This window comes from Panthera tigris, chromosome B4, assembly GCF_018350195.1.
Source record: "Panthera tigris isolate Pti1 chromosome B4, P.tigris_Pti1_mat1.1, whole genome shotgun sequence".
Lineage (NCBI taxonomy): Eukaryota > Metazoa > Chordata > Mammalia > Carnivora > Felidae > Panthera > Panthera tigris.
The window spans coordinates 58,953,134-58,973,336 of NC_056666.1; the positions used below are offsets into that span (position 1 = coordinate 58,953,134).

Here is a 20,203-nt window from a genome sequence, read left to right on the forward strand (position 1 = left end):
CCCTGGGGATTTAACAAACTCCAGCCAGGGCTAGGGAAGGGGTCAATTCATATATATCCTCCCAGTGAATACAATGGAAATAGTCAAATTCTGACCACTCCAAAACTCCTGCTACAATTACTTCTCATTTGTAATATAAAACAAAGAGTAACATACTCAAAATTTGATATAGAAATTCTTTAAGATATTCGAGTTGTCAGAACTTTCAAACTAAGACAGAAGAGACTTTGGAAACCATTCAGACTCTCATTATCAATGAAAAACTGATGTGCATGGGAGTCAAACCTCTTCTAAGTCACAGGTAGAACCAGAGCCAAGGACCTTTATATCACAACTCGGCACCAGATAGCTAGAAGAAAACCCTGGGCAATTATCTCTTTGTAAAGTTACAGGCACCTCTGCAAATAAACCACCCTTAAATTCAGCTATTTTTGTATTTCAGATTCTGGTGACCTGGTGTTTTTATGTCAGTTGCATTTGAAATGCTAATCAATAATCTCTGAGCAACATAAACACCTTGAAACCTTTCTTAAGAGTTCAAAATGACAGTAGAACACCAATGCAGAAGGAAACTTAGAGAGCTAGAATATTCGTTCTAAAGTAAAATGTGTGTGCTTTATACTGGAACTTTTTCAAATGCTGAAAGAAATGAAAAAGGTGATTACATGACTGCAAGTTCTTCACCTGAAGAAGCTTAAAAGGTACTCTTTGGAAAATGAAATAGACTTCCTTTGTTGCTCCCATCACAGAGCCAAGAAAAAGGCAAAGCTTGCCCTTCTCATTCCCCGAGGTGAACATGTCAGTAAGTGAGGTAAAATCTGTTCTTATACAATCTTTGTTCTGACTCAATGACAACTCCTACTACTCTCTTTCACAATGTCCTCGTGTGCTCTCGGGCACACTCCTGACAGTATCTCACCATACTCTCTGTCCTAAAATAGCTTGTAAAACTTAAATGGATTCATCAATGGTTCCAGCAATTAAAATAGTTAAGTGAGCTCTTGACGTTTGGGTTAACAAAGAAACAGGTGCCAAATGGACTTCAGTTTGAGTCAGGCCATGAGACAGGAAGGTTCCCCTGCCCACTCTGTCCTGGTGGTAACGCTCATTTAACCATGTAAAAACTGTGGTGACTTTTTAGGATCTGTCTTCTGCTCTGAACAGGAAACTCTGTGACAGGCCACATCTGTTCTGATGTCCTCTGTCCCCCTTTCCAGGAGCTAGCACAGTGCCTGGGACATGGTAGGTAGTAAGTGTTCATCGAACAAATAAAAGTTGACCGTTGTTTAACCTGTAAGAGGACCACTATGCAGAATCAGTAATGCATTTGAACACTAAAAGGCTTAAGAATACCCTGAATCTGCAAATTAGTATTTACATTTAGCCATATTGAGTAGCTAAATATTTTAAGTAAAGTGGAAGGACCATTTAAATATTATAGAGCAATAACCCTGAACCAGACATCATGTAAGGCACTAGGATATATGGAACTTTGTTTAAACCATCAAGAATCTTACTTACCTTCATTTACAGATGAGGAAATAGACTCAGAGAGCTGGGGTAATCTACCTCAGATGCCATTATTTCAAAACTCTTTGCTCTCTAAATCCCCCAAATGAGCAACAGACTCCACGAACATGACATTAAATAACTAATCTTTGACATACAAGTATTGAATCACTTTTGTAAAGTTCAGCAATTTTTCAGGAATTCCCTTAGCTAAAACTAGTCCAAAATCTGATGGCAATTAACTTGCCTGATAACCTTACCTAACCCAAGAGCAGTCTTTCAGCTTAATTACCATCTCAGCTAATTACTCATGTTATGGCATGGGCTATGCAAGTCTATTAAAACCACTAGACAGAATTCATGGTGGCTTTACGGTACACAGCTCTCATTCCCACAACTTACATTTTGCTGGTATCTTTACTCTCTGGAAGAAAGCCAGAATTTCTGAATAAAATGTATCAGTCCTAACAATGTGGACATGATTATTCCAGAAAGCCAATGGAGAATTGAACAAGATCTTACAGTAATGACTAGGACTGGGAAACAAGAATTTTCTTCAGCACAGTGGGAAGAAATCCTTTTATTAAGGTTATGAGAATCAGAGATGTGAACATCCCTTTAAGTTCAAAATAAATGACTTAGGTTGGGCCTCTATTTCAAAGAGGCACTGAACAAAATACAAATCGTTTTGCTGTAAACATTTGGGTTTGCAGCATAATTCCATATTAAAACTTATTAATCAATGTTGGGTCACAAAACATCCAAAAAACTGACTTCTATGTTCACTGGCTGATGGATGAGAAGTTAAAATCCTCTTTCAGAGTCCTAGGAAAATCATTTTCTCCTTTCTGGGTCTATTTTTTGTTAAGTAAAATCTATGGCGAAGACTCTTGATATTATTATCAGCATCATCATTAGTTATTAGTGTTGATTAATGGTTATGCTGCTGTATCTTTTAGTCTAAGGGCATGTTTTGTTGTTTTTTTTTTTCTAATTTACTCACTATATATAATTTCCCTTGGATAGCTTTGTCCCAGTCCCAAATGTCATGTATCATGTATTCTCTAGTGACGTAATAAATATTTATACTCATTTAATAAATCTTAATTGAGTATCTACTATATACCAGGCACTGTTCTATGCTCCTGGGACACCTTAGTGAATAAAAAAGACTGAAATCTTATCTTTGCGACACTTTATCTTTTCTAGTGGATTGTCCATTTTAGACTTCTCTCCAGAATTCCAGACTCTTTTTATTCAGCTTCTTGTTGGTAATAATGCACTTGGAGACCCAAATTGGACCTAGGCACTTGGATACTATCAGGTACACTGAGGTTATAACATTTCTTCAACTTACTCCTGTGGACCCCTGATGATTTAGGTTGAGCCCCACTGCTCCACCCGCCACCCCTAACTATCCAGGGCCAGAGACCTAAACCACGTTCCCCTCACCTTCAGTAAATGCTCCACCCGCATCCTTTCACATCTATCATGTCTTCTCAATCTCCAGTGGCCTTTCATAGCAGCTTTCATGATTGTTACTGGGGAATGAACTCTTTCTGCCTATTCTTCTTCTTGCTCCAGGATAGCCCCTTGTCTCCATTTCTTGTTGTTCCATGGAACATGCTTTCTAAAATACACATCTGACCATGTCTCTTTGGTTTAATATCCCTGAAAGGCTTCCTTTAGCTTTCAGGATCAAGTAAAGATTTCCAAGCACACCATGCCCTTGTGATCTGGCTCCTGGTGCCCCCATGGTTAGCCCCACTCTTTCTCTAGACAGACTCAACTGTTCCATTCTCATTTACCTGACTTATTTGAGCATCTGGCATGACCTTATGAAGCCTCCCTTCCCTCCATACCCATGGCAGGCTCTACCACTGCACAGAGCCATCACCTCTCCTTTAGTAAGTAGATTTCTTTGTCTCCTAGATTTCATCAAAGCCTCCTGAGGGAAGCTAAACCTTGAACCCTAAGCAGCCCAGCACCTGGAGCACAGTAAGCACTCAGCCTGTGCTTGTTAAATGAACAAACCATTCACCAATGGGAAGTACTTTACTGGCCTGCTTTTTTTAAAGGCATTTTATATCTTACTTCAACTATTGCAGCTGAAGGACTAAGAATTCTAATTCCTTAAAATATTGGAGAAGACTTTTCTCCTTCCAAAGGATGTCTTTTGGTTTTGGGCTTTTTCCTACTTTTTCTCCAATACTTGACTTACATATATTTGGTCTTCGTTAAGTTTTGCCTCATTCTTCAGTAGGTGAAGCACAGAGAAAGGTAAAATCATAGACATTGGCCCCAGAAAAATTTGTATTTGGGCCCTGGTTCAAACATTTATTTGCCGAGCACCTTGGATAAGTAATGAGCTTCGTTGAGCCTCGGTGTACATAAAATGGGTATAATTAAATAACATGCAAAGCTGCTAGCACATATACACTTAGATTCCTTTCTTCCTGACTGTTCACACTTTCCCTTTAAGATACACACCTTGCCTGGAATATATTCCCCTTCTGTCAAAATCCTTTGTAAGGCCCAACTCCCCTCATAATCTTCTCTGTGCAACTGCCCCTAGTTCTTTTGGCCAGAAAGACCTGTCCTGTCCTCAGGGCTTCTGTGGCTCCACGTCTTATTCATTCTGTTCAACTAATCTATGCTGAGTACCTACGGTGTGCTGGGCCTTAATTTAGGTGCTGGGAATTTAGGTGCAGTGATCAAATCAGATGTATAAATGTTGAAGTCGTAGTGAAGAGGAATAAACACATCAATAAGTGTAAAAACAATTCGAGGGTCAGATTAATATAGGTGCTCTAAAGGGTGACAGGACAGAAGTAATTGGAACAGGGGTGTCAGGAAAGGTGCCAGGCATGGAAAGCGTTAGCAACAGCAACTGCAAAAAGAAGGCACCCCAGTGCCAAGGCTCTGACCAGGGAAGAAGTGTGAATTTCCAAGAAAAAGAAAAGGACCAATGTGGTTGAATTATAGTTGGCTAAGGAAAGTGGAATGAAGCAGACTGGGGCCAGATGGTATAAGGGGCCACGGGAAAGAGTTTGGATTTTATACTAAGTACCACTGAAGGGTTTTAAGCAGGGGGGTAACCGTATAATTTAAGATTTCTCCAGATGCTGTGTTTGTATGTCCATTATACCTCTTACTAGAGTTCGGATTTGCACTATAGTTTCTAGTGGACGTAGCTGTCTTTTCCATGACGGTGTGGTTCTGTGAGGGCAGTGACGATGTTTTATTCTTGTTTCGATCAGCACCTGTGTACAGCGCTCCTGGAAAATTCTTGCCAAATTAAATTGAAATATCCTGCAGCCTCTTTCTTGCCTGCAATTGTAATAATTGTAATTGCAGTACTTCTAATCGCTGTAGGAAGCTTGCAGTTGCCAACCCGCTCTGAACGGGTACATTTTTCCCATTTGAATTCCTCTCAGGCCTTCCTGCAATTGTAGGGATGTCAGCTGACTTCCTGTCTCCCTGGCCAGGTCTACTCCCTGCCCTGAACTGAATGTTTATAGTCCCCCCTCTGCAGAGCACGAGGCCCACTCCTTGGGGGTGCTGGGTGCAGCCAGCCTGGCCCGCTCTCAAAGGAACCACGGCTCCTAGCTTTATGCACCACACAGCATCAGATAATAACACAGTATTTATTGACCACTTGTATGTGTCAGGCACATTACAGACGCAGTGTGCTTTTCCACTGGCAGTGCAACTTTGGGCAAGTAATCAGTCCTCTCTAAGCCTGCTTCCTCATGTGCAGAATGGGGACAGTATTAGCAGAGTGCTACCTAGGATTGTTACAGGGCCTCAGAAGAGATCCCATGTCAAACACATAGCACAGCACCTGGCTCACAGTCAGCCCCTCATCAAATGTCAGTTATATTGTAGGAGTACTGTCAGTACGCATGATTTTATTTGGTTCTTACAGCAACTCTGCAAAGAAAGTCTTATTATGTCCAGGGCCCACATTTATCTAGTATGCATAGATACGGCTGTACTGGTTGCTAAAACCATTGTAATATTTCCTAGTTGCCAAATTAGCCACTGTCCCAGCCTTAAAATCCCCCTCTCCCCCTATGACCCTGCAGCCTTCTCTGCCCAGGTGCTTCCCTTGGGATCCCTGCCTCTCTCTTCTCTCCAGGATCCAGAAACCACAAGGACAGGGACAGGGACAAGGTCCCGCTCAGCAGGAGGCCTCCCAGATCCAGCCACATTCAGCAGGTTTTATTCTGAGCGCTGACTGGCTGACTGCACTTATTTCATTGATGGGTAAAGTGAAGTTTGGGGTGGGGGGGAGGTCAAGTCACCAATCTTGTAAATGGAAATCCTAAGAAGTCAAACTTCAGAATCTATTACCTAGGCTGATTCCCTCACACTGAGCTTCTCCTCCACACTGATTAGGAAAACTAACAAAACAATTTTTTGGCTTTTTTAAAAAAATTTTTTTTTTAACATTTATTTATTTTTGAGACAGAGAGAGACAGAGCATGAACGGGGGAGGGGCAGAGAGAGAGGGAGACACAGAACTGGAAGCAGGCTCCAGGCTCTGGGGCCATCAGCCCAGAGCCCGATGCGGGGCTCGAACTCACGGACCACGAGATCGTGACCTGAGCTGAAGTCGGGCGCTTAACCGACTGAGCCACCCAGGCGCCCCAATTTTTTGGCTTTTTGAACTTGCAGAACTATCTCCTGGACACCAGCAGTTTCAATTTCTGATCAGTTCAGGAAGGAGTCAATGTTATCTCGAGTCAGCGCCTTGCTCTCGTCTTGATTCCCCATCCCACTCCCATCCATGAATCTCATTTAAACACGATTTGGCCCAAATTCTTCACCCTCACTTCTAGCACTGAGGAGAATCTTTGAGATGATGACCCTATGGATAGCCACACTGTTAAGTACTTATCATTTCTATCTCTATTTTACAAACTAAAAAGAAGACAAGAAAGATGTTAACATGCACAAAAATGTGGTAACTCATGGATATTACATATGACTACTAAATCAAAAATTAGAATAATGTAGAGGGTAGACCCCACAATGACAAATGAAATCCAGAGTTGGGAACTGAAAAGGACCCTTCTTAAATTGAAGACACGTGTCTGGACTTAAAATATGGAAAGTGAAGGTGGTGTCTCCCTCAATATGCATATTTACTTCTTAATTGTGCATTCTGAGCTGCAGAGACCCCCTTGGTTTGTTCTGAAATGTAAACATTTTTAGCAGTGTCTTATGAAGTTCTAAAGTCTTTAAAATAGGTTTTAAAGATTGAGCAGTTACATAATTGGCTTAATTAGATCCAATTACACAATTAGCATAAATTGGAAACAATAGAATCAGAACATATAATTTCATAGTTATGACACATAATAATAATGCAGAAATTAGGTTGGCAAATGGTGCTAACACAGGAGGTTTGCATACAAATCCTAGAAGATTCGATGTCTTCCATGAGCCCAAACATCTCCTCCTCCAACAGTTACTGCTCAAAATGCTTAACAATAAACAAGACTGATTTTGAGATCTAGACACAGAAGACAACATCTGGAAAATTGTTACTAATGGGTGACTAGAGAGATTTCTTTCCTATCTCACTGAAAGGACCATCCCTCTTTCTGAAGTCTCAATAGATTATTGTAAGGAAGAATTCATTCTTTTTTTTTTTTAATGTTTATTTATGTTTGAGAGAGAGCAGGGGAGGGGCAGAGAGAGAGGGAGACACAGAACAAGAAGCAGGCTCCAGCCTCCGAGCCGTCAGCACAGAGCCTTACCCATGAGATTATGACCTGAGCCGAAGTTGGAAGCTTAACGAATAAGCCACCCAGGCGCACCAAGAAGAATTTATTCGTTTTTTTTAATGTTTATTTATTTTTGAGAGAGAGAGAGAGAGAGACAGTGTGAGAGGGGAGGGGCAGAGAGAGACAGAGACACAGAATCTGAAGCAGGCTCCAGGCTCCGAGCTGTCAGCACAGAGCCTGACGCTGGTCTAATTCACAAGCGGTGAGATCATGACCTGAACTGAAGTCAGACGCTTAACTGACTGAGCCACCCAGGTGCCCCTGGAAGAATTTATTCTTAAGTATGAGTTACATTGCAAAACCTTCCACTGTGCATGCCTCCCCCTCTGCCAGGAGAGCAACCTCAGGCACACTTCTGAGCACATGCACGTGTGGGAGGGACCGGGTTTGAGAAACACTGCAAGAGGGGACTAAATCGTCTTTTCTCTCTCATCAGCCACGTGATTTCTAATCATACTTGGATCATTCATCATACTTGGTTCCAGTGGCCTAAGCCTTCCTGCTGCATCTTTGTCTTCTGATTTAAAGGAGGGGAAAGATGACATTTGACTAATGAGAAATTCACGTTCCAAACTCCTTGCAGCTCTTTTGGTGTATCTTTCTGTAAATTATGTACCACAACCAGAGGGCTAAGAAGAAACCATTCATTTGTTAATTGACTTGTTACTTTATTATTCACTCGCTAAACACTTTGAGCTTCCTGGGGGAAAGAGACTATTTCTTACTTATCCTTATGTATCAAACCCATACATCGCTGCTAGGATATAGGAAGCACTCACTGTTCATGAAATTGACTTTAAGGCATATTTCAGATATTATTACCTGCCCTGCTATTACAAAGAACCAAGGGCTACTCTATTCCTGCTTGTGGCCTTCAAGAAACTTAACTGTTTTTAGTGTCAAAGCAATTATTATGTTAACAAAAGCATGAGTTCAATTGTCCTAGCTGACATCTCCATGCTAGCCGGAAACAGTTTTTAGTTAAGAGCCAAGTCAGTGGAACAGTGTAAGAGTGCCGTGTACTAAAATGAGAAAGTGATCTCAAAAACCCATGCTCATGGGGGGTGGCCAGCCAGGGTCTTGGTTGCAGCCCAGTACGGCAGAGCACACGGGCAAGGCAGCAGTTCTCTGAACATGCACAATACCCCTCTCACAGACACCTGCGGTTTTGATCCCGCTATTTGCCAAATTAAGTACTAAATATCCCCAAAGGCCCCTGTCATATCTCAGCAAATGAACACTGAAAATCTGAAAATGTCCTCAAAATGTTAGAGAAACATCTAAAAGCCTTGGGCATTTTTTCTAATGATCTCTATTTTGTTTGTTCCTCCTCAGTCATCATCCTCTGGGTAATGGGAGAAGCCAAAGGGCTTAGTGATGCTCAAAGGCCATTACTAGTACAGGCTGGAGGATTTATCCTTTTATACCCTTCCCTCCGTTTATTGGGTTCCCTTTCATTACTTTTACTTTCCAGCATGGTCCTTCCTTTTCCCTTCTCATTTTCTGTTCCCCACAAATACTAGCTCAAAATATCAATTCTCTTATCAAAAATGAGGGCTCGCTTGCTGAGAGAAAATATATTCCCCCGATACCTTGATCAACTCACATCTCCCCTAACTATATCCCAGAAGATGCTTTGTGTTCACTCAGATACTCAGACAGTGGTGAGACTCGAACAACTTATTGTCGCATCTGAAGGCAAGGGCAAGGAAGGTTTAAATTTCTTTTCATATTTCAGAGTCTTGAGCCTATCACTGGGTGGATGTAGAGGAACAGGTATATTTAGATTCTAACCTCTAGAAATAAATGTATTTACAATGTATGTTTTAATGCATATTCATATAAATATTCCTTATTGACATAGTAATAAAGTTGAAGCACTAAAGGTGACAAACTATACATGGAAGGGAGAGAAATATCCCCCAAAATGTTATGTTATTTTTTTAATATAATTAATTGTCAAATTGGCTTACATACAACACCCAGTGCTCATCCCAACAAGTGCCCTCCTCAATGCCCATCACCCATTTTCCCTCTTCCCCCACCCCCGTCCACCTTCAGTTTGTTCCCTGTATTTAAGTCTCTTGTGGTTTGCCTCCCTCTGTTATATTCTTGCTTTCCTCATGTCACCAAAAGGAAGGAGGAACTTCCTGAGGGTCCCAGAGTACAGATCAGATGTACTTAAGCAGTGTGGTAGAATTCATATGAGTTGTCTGGTGAATATGAGGAACTTCCTCATTTTCTTTTGCATAAACACTTGAGGGTAAGAGCTACATCAATTATGAAGAATTTAAAGCTTTAAAGTTCTGCTGATAAACAAGCACTTAAATCAGCTCGGTAAATGAAGCTATTTTTAAGGACAAAAATAAAGGTGGTAGGAAAATGTCTGGAAGGTTTCCTACCAAACTATTAAAAGTAGTTACCTCTGGCTTGGAGACAGAAAAGATATAGAGTTTGAATTGAGTTATAGATGTGATTCAACTTGCTGTGTGCTCTAAAATCTCTCTCTCTCCTCTCTCTTTCTCTCTCTCTATGTAGATCAGGATTTCAAGGCCATAATCTCCACAGAGCTTAGAGTCACAGATTTTCTATATTGGGTTCATTAGCTACAGATTTTTTGAACTTTTCCAGAAAGGCTATTCCAGTAAGTGAACACTCTTTGGTGCAAATGACTTTTTGTTTCCATCAGTACTGAGCTTAATAATTTCACTCTTCCTTCTCCTGGCCATTGAAATTCAGAAACAGTGCCTGTTGTCTTGGATGTGCCCTGCTTGGATGAGAATGAGACAGTTCAGATTGGAATGAGTTTATGAGCTCTTCTCCCTCCCATCACGGTCCTGGAGAGAGCTGATGGAATAGGATGGGCAGAAACATGGATAAGTGTGTGGGCACTTAAAAATTCAGGTACAAGTGCCTGGCCAAATGCTGATTTTAATGTTAAGGCTTAACAGAGGTCAACACTGTTTTATGGTAAAAGCCACCTGTGATTTCCTTATTACAAAACCCCAAAGCTCTGTCTGACCTGTCTCTTCTTTATGGCCTCTCTACGGCAACTGATGCTGTTGAAATTGACATTGCAAGGCTTGTCTCTTGCCTTTTGACATACTCTGCTTCCTGGTTCTCCTTTTGCCCTTTTTATTGTCTTCCTACTTATTTTATGTGTCTTTCTTCTTTATTCCTGAATGGGGATCTCGCATGTCCTGTCTCTGGCTTTCTCTGCCTTTCTCTCTACACAGTCTCCCTTCTCTCATTTCTCTCTAATTTGATGGCTTCAACTGTTACTCCATGTGGACAGTCACAGTGAAGACTGTCAATTACCGAGTACCTCCAGTATGCTAGCCATGTTTAACGTATCATCTCACTGATGTCACAGCAATTTTCTCCCTTTTGGATGAGAAGACAGAAGCCTTGTATGGTAGATTCAAAGATTTACCCAAGATATCGCAGACCACACAGCAAATAAGTGACAGAACTAAGGCGTAAGCCCAGATCTTTTGGGCTCTAAGGCTCATGTTGTTACTACCCTGTCCCTCCTAATTTATGACTTAGCTTCTAGTATCATTTTAAAATCAAAAGTGTTCTTTTCTGACCAGCTTCTGATCTTGCGCAAGGCCTTCTGAAACTGATACACCACCTTTCTCCCAGTGACCAGGCTCACAATGTCAGGTGTCTTGGGCTCATATTGGCCCCCACCCTAATCTCATCAATTGCCAGATAGCACCTCTGATTTCATCTTTCCCCTCTCCCAACCAGCCTATGAACCACTGCCTGACGACTGTTCTAGGCCACATCATTCCTGTAGTGAAACCCTCCAGTGCCTTCTCATTCCTAATGAAATGATGGCCCAAACGGACACTTACTACTCAAAAGTCCAGTCTACTTTCCCTATAATATCTCTCAGAGCTTCATTACAAGTTGACTCTGTGCCACTGAAACTGGGCCGGTGTCCCCCAAATTCCACCTGTATGCCTTTGTGCCAGATGCTCCCTCTTACAGGAACTCAATCCACCAGACACTCCCAATCTGCACAAATCCTACTCTGTCTGATGGACTGCCCCCCAACACACCCACACCCACACCCACACACACTCTCCCTTCTACCACCTCCCAGTTGGATATCACTCTATATCTTTAAGCCTTTACAGATTTTCATTTGTTCCACCCTTGAGGAACTTGGCCTGTTCTACTTCTGGTTTGTTATTCTCTTCCCCCTCTTATTAAGCTCTAAGTTCCTTGGCAGAGAAGGAATGTGTCAGACTCTTCAGTGTATTCCCCCAAATCTTTTAGTCCAAGGGACAGAGTGGATGCCCAGTAAATACATACTAATTATATTTACTCAAATTTTGATAACATACAGCAATGTGAGGTTGCATTTTAAACTTAATGCTCTATGTGTGGGGCACCTGGGTGGCTCAGTCAGTTGAGCATCTGACTTCAGCTCAAGTCATGATCTCACAGTTCGTGGGTTTGAGCCCTGCGTCGGGCTCTGTGCTGACAGCTCAGAGCCTGGAGCCTTCTTCAGATTCTGTGTCTCCCTCTCTCTCTGCCCCTTCCCTGCTCATGCTCTGTCTCTCTCTGTCTCTCAAAAATGAATGAACATTAAAAATATATATATAAACTTAATGCTCTACATGTCTTTTCTCCAGTAAACAGACACAAAATATTTCACATTGATGGTCTCGAGCATCTCAAGATCAAGAATGTATAAATAATGATTATGAATGCCTATCTTCAAACTGATTAGCTTTTCCCCCCTAATGTAGAAGGGAGAGAGTGCAGAAAAGGAAACATGGAGAAAAAGAAACAATATTAGGTTCTGCCCCTGTCACACAAAGAATGACATCATAGTAGGATGCAAACTACTATGCACATGAAACAACTTATAGGAGGATGTAAGTCAAAAAGGAGAAAACATGAAAAATGCTGAACAATAAAAATTCAATTTACATGTAGCTCTGCTATGACACATAAATATTGTCAGGTAAGACAAATTACTGCAATATTTACTTGTAGGATGTTACCCTCCAAACATGCTCTTTGGTTGCTCCCTCTACTGCAGTATATGTCTTCCTATGTGCATGACCAGCTCCCAGAAGGACGGACACAGAGTCACTGTCACTTGGTTCTCTGAAGCTTTGGAACTGGTGTTTACTAAATGCTATCCTTGGGACTCGGCAGCAAGGAGGGTCATGACTCTTCTAAAGCCTCATTCTCAAATAGTGAACACTATCTTGTAAGAAGATTTTTGAGAAAAAAAAATCCAACATATGGCCATGTTTATTATAAGAATACATGAATTTATATTGGATGCAATAATACTAAACATGTGTCATGATACCCTTAAGTTGTAACTTAGGCTTCTTTTTAAACCACTTAGTTTTAATCTTCTGTGAAACAGAAGGAACTCCAAACCATGGACAACAACAGCCTCTGCTACTGATCTTAATGAGGAGTTATAAGCAACTTAGTATGGCAGAATCAGTACCAATCGTTACTGACAATCCAAATTGTATAGACAGGAAGACAGTGTTCTCCCATTGAGATCAAATGTCATACCCTTCTCAAACACGGTTAAATTTCTTAAACTCTTGATTTCCGAAATTCAAAGAATTTCTTAAAGCGTGAATCTTCTGTTCATATTTGCCAATGGGAAAGTTCCAGATTTGGGGAATTGAGACATTAGCGAAGACATGAGGTCAGGAGATGACGGACATGACTGAGATGGTACTACTCACTGCAGAGAGAATTCTTCAGTAAATATCATCTGTGCCCTGGAGACTTAGATTTGGTTTATATAACCAAGAAGTCCATTAGAAACCAGTGAGTTAGCTAGCCTGAGGATTCTTCAGTGATTGACAGTCCTATTTGGTAGTTAACCAAATGATTGGGAGAACTTTTCCATTTTGGGAGAAGGGTAGGGTAGAGAAGGGGAAAGTACACAAAATGCAACATAGTCATGGGTTAAAATGCTCTGATCACTCACCACAATCATTTGAGCCACATAACTTTCAGGCCCAGTGTATTCAGTGGGGTCTTTAACCTTCACCAGGACTAGGAAGTACAAATAATGCCACATGTTGTGTTCTGACTTGATGTGTTCCTCAAATGAAACAGTTTTGTTATCAAACTTGTCCCTCTCAAGTCCTGCAAGACACAGAAAACACAATGTATGTGATTTGTCATTTAATCAGCATGCGCTTCCCAGCATAAAAACAAAACATAATAATTATGTGGAAAAAATGCTTTCTGTGAGTGTGCCAATTTAGAATGTTATGATTAAAAACAACACAGTACACAAGACCTCCAGAAAAAAAGGCCATAGTTTATAGATTTCTTCTCAACTAACATTCTCCAGCCTCCTCCACCCCCTGCCCAATGGGTCCTTAGAAATGTGCGGTCCTGTTATAGATGTAACATTGGAAGATAATTTAAAATATAGTCATATCAAAACTGTCCAATGAAACTGGACCACAAGTCTAAGCAGAAGAAGTAAAAATGATTGTGCAATAAAAGGCATGCTTGCTAATCAGGACAGGAAAAAAAGGTATTTTATCCAGGAACTTGGGTAAAAAGGGGAAAGTCAGCTGCGAGAGTCATCTTGAAAACCACTCGTAATCAGTGAAGGGCAAGCCAACGTCCACGGTGATCTTTTCTCCGAGTGCAATAAGGACTCTGACTTATCCAGCCTTTAGACTACTGTGTTCCTGGCATTTTGAGGAGGGGATGGTCTGTTCAATATCCAGGGCAGATTTTCAGCTGCTGGAAGGACACTGAGGAGGCTTCTGCATAGCAAGAATCTTTTCTTTCAAGGGCTGAAGAGTAGATGAAAGAAAGTGAATGGAGATGAAGAAAACATCTATGGAAAAGTGAGTCAGATCGCCAAATAAAATGGGATGTTGGGATTCAGTCTGGTTTTGCAGTTCAGATACTGGAGAAGAAACTAGGAAATTGGATTCCAATCCTGGCTCTTCTTTTGTAAGCATTTTTTTTTTTAAGCCATTCAGGCATGAAGAAGACTCTTTAAATAGTAAGATATAACATACAATAAGTAAAAAAAAAAAATCTATCCCTAGTGAAAGGGTGACCTTTTATATTACCTTACTGGACATTTTAATGGAAAATACCATAAAATTAGATGAGGCCAATGGTGACGCCTCATCTTATTTGACCCATCATCAGCTCAGCATGACCCAAATAAAATCCATATTCTTCCCCAAAACTACTCCACCCACAGTCTGCCTCTTCATTCCATGGCAACTCCAGGCTTCCAGTCGTTCAAGCCAACTGAGGAGTCATCCTTGAATCCTCTCTTTCTCTCATCCATATCCAATTCATGTTGAAATTCTTTTGGGTCTACCCTCAACATAGATCTGGAATCTGGCCACTCCTCCCCACCTCCACAGCCTCCTCTCTTATCTGAGCCTTCATCATCTCTCACTTGGACAGCTGCATTAGCCTCCCAGGCCTTCCCGTTTTCACTTTAACTCTCTGTGTTGGCCTATTCCCAACACAGCAGCCACAGCGATACTTCAAAAACCTAAGTATTATGTGTCTCTCTTCTGTTCAAAGCCCTGCAGTGGTTCTTTTCCAACTCAAGGTAAAGGTCAAAGGCCTTACAATGGCCTATGAGTAGGGTTGCCAGATAAAATACAGAATTCTGGGTTGATGCCAGGTTTTAATTTCATATAAATAATGAACAATTGTTGAGTATTAGTATATCCCATGTAATATCTACTTGCTAAACTGGAAATGATTATGCCCTATAGCCTCTCTAACCTTGTCTCTTACTCTCCTCTCCCTTGCTAACTCTTATGCAGCCACACTGGCCTCCTTGTTCCTTGCATGCAGACTCCTGCTTCAGGGCTCCTGGACTGGTGGCTTCTTCTACCCACAGAGCTCTTTCCTCTGATGTCTCTTTGATGAACTTGCTCACCTTTTGCTCAAATCTCACCTTCTCCGTGTTGCTTAACTTGATCGCCCTATTTAATTCTACAACCTGTCCCTTCCCTTTTGCCAACACCCTCAATCACTCTTTCTCTTTTATCCTCTTTTTCCTAGAGTGCTTATCACCTCCTAGCAGACTGAACACAGCCATATCAAAGTTGTGAAATTAAACCGGACCACAAGTCTAAGATAAAGAGGTAAAAATGATTGTGCCAGAAAAAGCCTGCTTGTTAATCAGCACAAAAGAAAGGAATGCAAATTTATCCAGGAACTCAGATAAGAACTTATTATGTTTATTATTTATTGTGTGCCTATGAGCAGATATATTTGTCTTTTTTTCTTCAACAACAGTCCTAATAGCTTAGATTGGTGTCTGGTTTATCGTCAGCACTGAACACAATATTTATTGAATGAATTAAGAATATTTCACTAATAAAATGTTATTCCACTTGGGTGACTATAATCAAAAACAGATTAATAACAAATCTTGGTGATGATGTGGATGAACTGGAGCCCTCATACCCTGCTGGTGGGAATCTAAAATAATGCAACTTAATTTTAATTTTAATTTCAATTTTAATTTTTATTTCCTAAAGCACTTTATTTTTTATATACTTTTAAAATATAATTTATTGTCAAGTTAGCTAATATAAGTGTATACAGTGTGCTCTTGGCTTTGGGAGTAGATTCTCATGATTCATCACTTACATACAACACCCAGTGCTCATTCCAACAAGTGCCCTCCTCAGTGCCCATCACCCATTTTCCCCTTCCCGCCCCCATCAACCCTCAGTTTGTTCTCTGTATTTAAGAGTCTCTTATGGTTTGCCTCCCTCTCTGTTTGAAACTATTTTTTCCCTTTCCCTTCCCCCGTGGTCTTCTGTTAAGTTTATCAAATTCCACACATGAGTGGAAACATATGATATCTGTCTTTCTCTGACTTATTTCACTTAGCATAATACCCTCCAGTTCCATCCACGTTGTTGCAAATGGCAAGATTTCATTCTTTTTCATTGTCAAGTAGTATACAGTTTGGCAACTCCTCAAAAGGTTAAACATAGAGTTACCATATGACCCAGAAATTCCACTTGAAGCACCTAACCAGAAGAAATAAAAACATATGTCCACACAATAACTAGTACATGAATGTTCACAGCAGCATTATTCATAATAGCTAAAAAGTAGAAGTAATCCAAACATTCATCAACTAATGAAAAGAGAAATAAAATGTGGCATATCGTACAATGGAATTTTCTGCAATAAAAAGGAATGAAGTAGTGATACATGTTACAACATGAATCTTGAAAACATCATATTAAATAAAAGAAGCAGGTCACAGAAGGCCACATATTATATGATTCCATTTATGTAAAATGTCCAGGATAGGCAAATCTTCAGAGACAGAAAGTAGATCAGTGGTTGCCGAGGACTGAGGAGGAGGAAAGGTTGGGGGTGGGGGATGGTGGTGAGGGCTAAGGGGTGTGAAGTTTCTTTTGAGAGCAATGAAAATGTTCTAAAATTAATTGTGATGATGGATGCCTGACTCTGAATATATATACTAAAACCCACAGACTTGTATGCTTTAAATGGGTGAGTTGTAGGGCATATATCTCAAAAGAGGTACAGAGAGAGAGAGAGAGAATGTTAAAGTAGATGTTCCCAGAATTCAGTTCAAACAATTACCTTCCTGTTGCAAGGTACATAGGGCTATAAAAATAATGTGTCTACTATCAATTAATCTGTAATATGGTAGAGGAAACAGAAAACTTGTGTTATATCCTGAAGTGGTGATAAATTGCCAAGGAAGCACAGAGGAGGACAAAATGAATTGTGACTAGGTACATTTTAAAAGGTTTAAAAGAGGTGTAAAGCTTTAAATGTCTAGCCTTGAAACAGGATTATGGCAAGTGGAAAAGAGATGAATGGTAATAAAAGCCAACTAATTTTTATTGAGCACCTATTTGTGCTGACAACAACATAAAGATGTGTAAATATGCTCTGGTAATTACAGTAATCCAGTCTGACCTTTTAGCACATGAGGAAACAGATTCAGAGGAATTTGGTGAATTGCTCAAGTTGACGCCTCGGTAGTGGAAAAATCGGTCAGTGTTTAAATAAAAACTTTCTGGCTCTAAAGCCATGTTCTTTTGCCTCCTGGGCGGAGGAAATGGCGGGGCAAAGCTACAGGTAAAAGTGGATCCCCTGTTTGGGGGAGCATCAACTCCTATGAAGGGAACATTTGGAAAGGAAGATGAAATGGTGCATTTGGCACAAAGCGTGAAGAGCTTTAAGCACAAAGCAATGGAGACTGCACTTTATTCTGAAGGCCTCTGAGTGGAGACCAGCATGTTCAGAGCTGTGCATCAGGTAACTTTGTGTGGTAGGATTTAGAGGAAGACTGAGAGAAGAGGCTGAGGGTGGGGAGGCCAGGGGACTAGGGCAGTGAGGGGTGAAAAAGAGGGGAACTGCTTGTCTTTCATCTTCAGTGGTTCTTGCTCGCTAAACTTTATCGGCCATTCCCATGGTTTCAACCGGCATCATACTGGTGAGGTATCCCCAGCGCTGACCTTTCTTCCCAATTTGAGGTTCTATTTCCAGCTGCCTACTGGGTAAATCGTGCTGGGTAGCTTATGGGCATGTCACGCTCTTCTTCTTCACCTCTGTTAATGAAGTCTTTGTCAACCAGGGAACTTGAAGTCATCCTCGGACTCATGCTGTGACAATCCACCCTGTGCACATTTCTTAGAGTGACTCTGACTTTCTCGCCATTCTCCAAACAAACCAAGTCCTTTGAAAATTCTATGCCTCCATCTCCTCCCTTTCCTACCTCCTACCTTCTTCAAGACCCAGCCTAACTACTGCCACCACTGACTCTCACAAGGCACAACCAGCTAGTGGATCCTCCCTCTGCCCATAACATTGTTATGAAAATTTGTCTATTTCTATCTTAGCCTCTAGCACCGTACCGTCTGACTTATTTTTATCAGCACCAGGCATAGTATCTGGAAAACAGTAGGCATTCAACTAACATTAACAGAGTAACTGAAAAATGAATAAGACAGAGAGAGTAAAGAGAAGTTTTGGAATGAAAATTTAAGAGGGCTTGATGTCCAATTAGAGGTATAGATTTAGAAGCATCAAGCATGACCCTAAAGTCTGACCTGAATGACTGAATATATGGTAATATCACCACAGCAAGAGGAAAAAAAAAAGAGAAAGAAAAGACTGGGGGAAGATATGTTTGCTTTGGGGTGTGTTGAGTTTACGATGCCTGTCGAACAACCGGTGTTGGGCTGCTAGGTCTGAAGCTAGAAACTCTGAACAGAGATGTCAAGGTGTAAATATAGTAATTCAAGGATAAATGACTTAAAATTAACAATGGAAGCCACGGTATTGGAAGAGATGAGCAAGGCAAAAAGAAAGGAAGGATAAGAGGTACTTTGTGTGCTCAACACAAACGTTTCAGAATACTTATGTCGTATTTCCCACACAATATGACTAAGGTGAGGGCACATACCCACCCACCACCCAGGTGTGCCCGTCTATTCCTCTTCTCAGCTTTATTTTTCTGCATAGCCCTTGGCATCATGCATTCTATGTACGCTGGAAAATAAGCTCCATGATGGCAGTACACTTTGTCCAGTTGTGCTCACTGCAATATCGTGGCACGTAGTAGACACTCAATAAGTAATCACTGAACAAATAAATGCATAAATGACCTTAGTGTGTAAGTACAAATAAAGAACCAATATACTGAGAGAAGAACACATTGCCCCTCTCTGACAGTACAGCCTTTATCTCCTATGAAATCACCTAGAAAGATCTTTAATTCTAGGCACCAGATTCCCATCAATCCTTTCTCCATTCTGTTATTTTGTCACATCTGCTCTGCCAACATCTCCCTCTCACTGGATTTTCAGCCACTGGTAATTCAAAATTAATAACTAATATGGATATCAGTGCCAATTTGTTCCTGTGCTTTCTGCCCCAGCTCTGGCATCTGCTCATCATCACCCTATCATGACCGCCTTCTGGATCACTAGCAATTGTTTTCTGAGTCATAATGCTCACACATCTGGTCATTGCCTTCAGGGCTAGGAAGGAATGTCCCATCTGCTCTCTTCGCCTGTCGCAGAACCTACTTCCTCCTCTGTTGCTACTTGGGTGTCACTTGGTACGTGTTGTCCTGGAGCCGATTCTCTCCTACTGCGGAGATTTTCTCCTCTGTTGTTCGATACTATATCCCTCTTTGGATCACAGTTTAACACCCAACTCTTCTAAGAATCATTTACCAAGTAATAACTATATCATAGCCTACTGGTACAACCCCCAAATATCCCAACTGTTCAAATCATTCTTGTAACTAAGTTCTTATAATGTATACGGTACGTGTTAGATCTTACATATGGTAAGCAATTCCAGGAACAGATGCATATCTAGATATACATTATCATAATGCTTTTCACACATTTCTGTTAAAGTTTCTTTGAGGGCAGAGAGCAGAGAGCCTTTATGCTACTGAGGTCACAGGGATTAATAGCTGAAAGTGCCTGAGATTGCTTTGCAAATTTTTCTTTAATTCTACATGATTTTATTTAAAACATTTTTTTAATGTTTATTTATTTTTGAGACAGAGACAGAGCATGAACGGGGGAGGGTCAGAGAGAGAGGGAGACACAGAATCCGAAGCAGGCTCCAGGCTCTGAGCCGTCAGCACAGAGCCCGACGCAGGGCTCGAACCCACAGACCGCGAGATCATGACCTGAGCCGAAGTCGGACGCTTAACCGACTGAGCCACCCAGGAGCCCCTAATTCTACATGATTTTAAATGTTCACATTAAATTTGTTTTACTTTGTAGCATTCTATTTGTTCTAATATAGAAAATACTCTTGGGGTGCCTGGGTGGCTCAGTTGGTTGAGTGTCCAACTTCAGCTCACGTCATGATTTCACAGC

At 41.0% G+C, this 20,203-nt stretch overlaps 1 protein-coding gene across 2 annotated transcripts in view; it reads right to left on the bottom strand.

The window, feature by feature from the left end:
• The window catches only part of ITPR2 (inositol 1,4,5-trisphosphate receptor type 2), a 487,005-nt gene that overhangs the window by 33,332 nt on the left and 433,470 nt on the right, over window positions 1-20,203 (bottom strand). For both annotated transcript variants that reach the window (XM_042991994.1, XM_042991993.1), the window contains exon 55: window positions 13,288-13,448. In XM_042991994.1, the coding sequence (XP_042847928.1) occupies window positions 13,288-13,448 (161 nt within the window). The remainder of the gene's footprint in view (window positions 1-13,287; window positions 13,449-20,203) is intronic.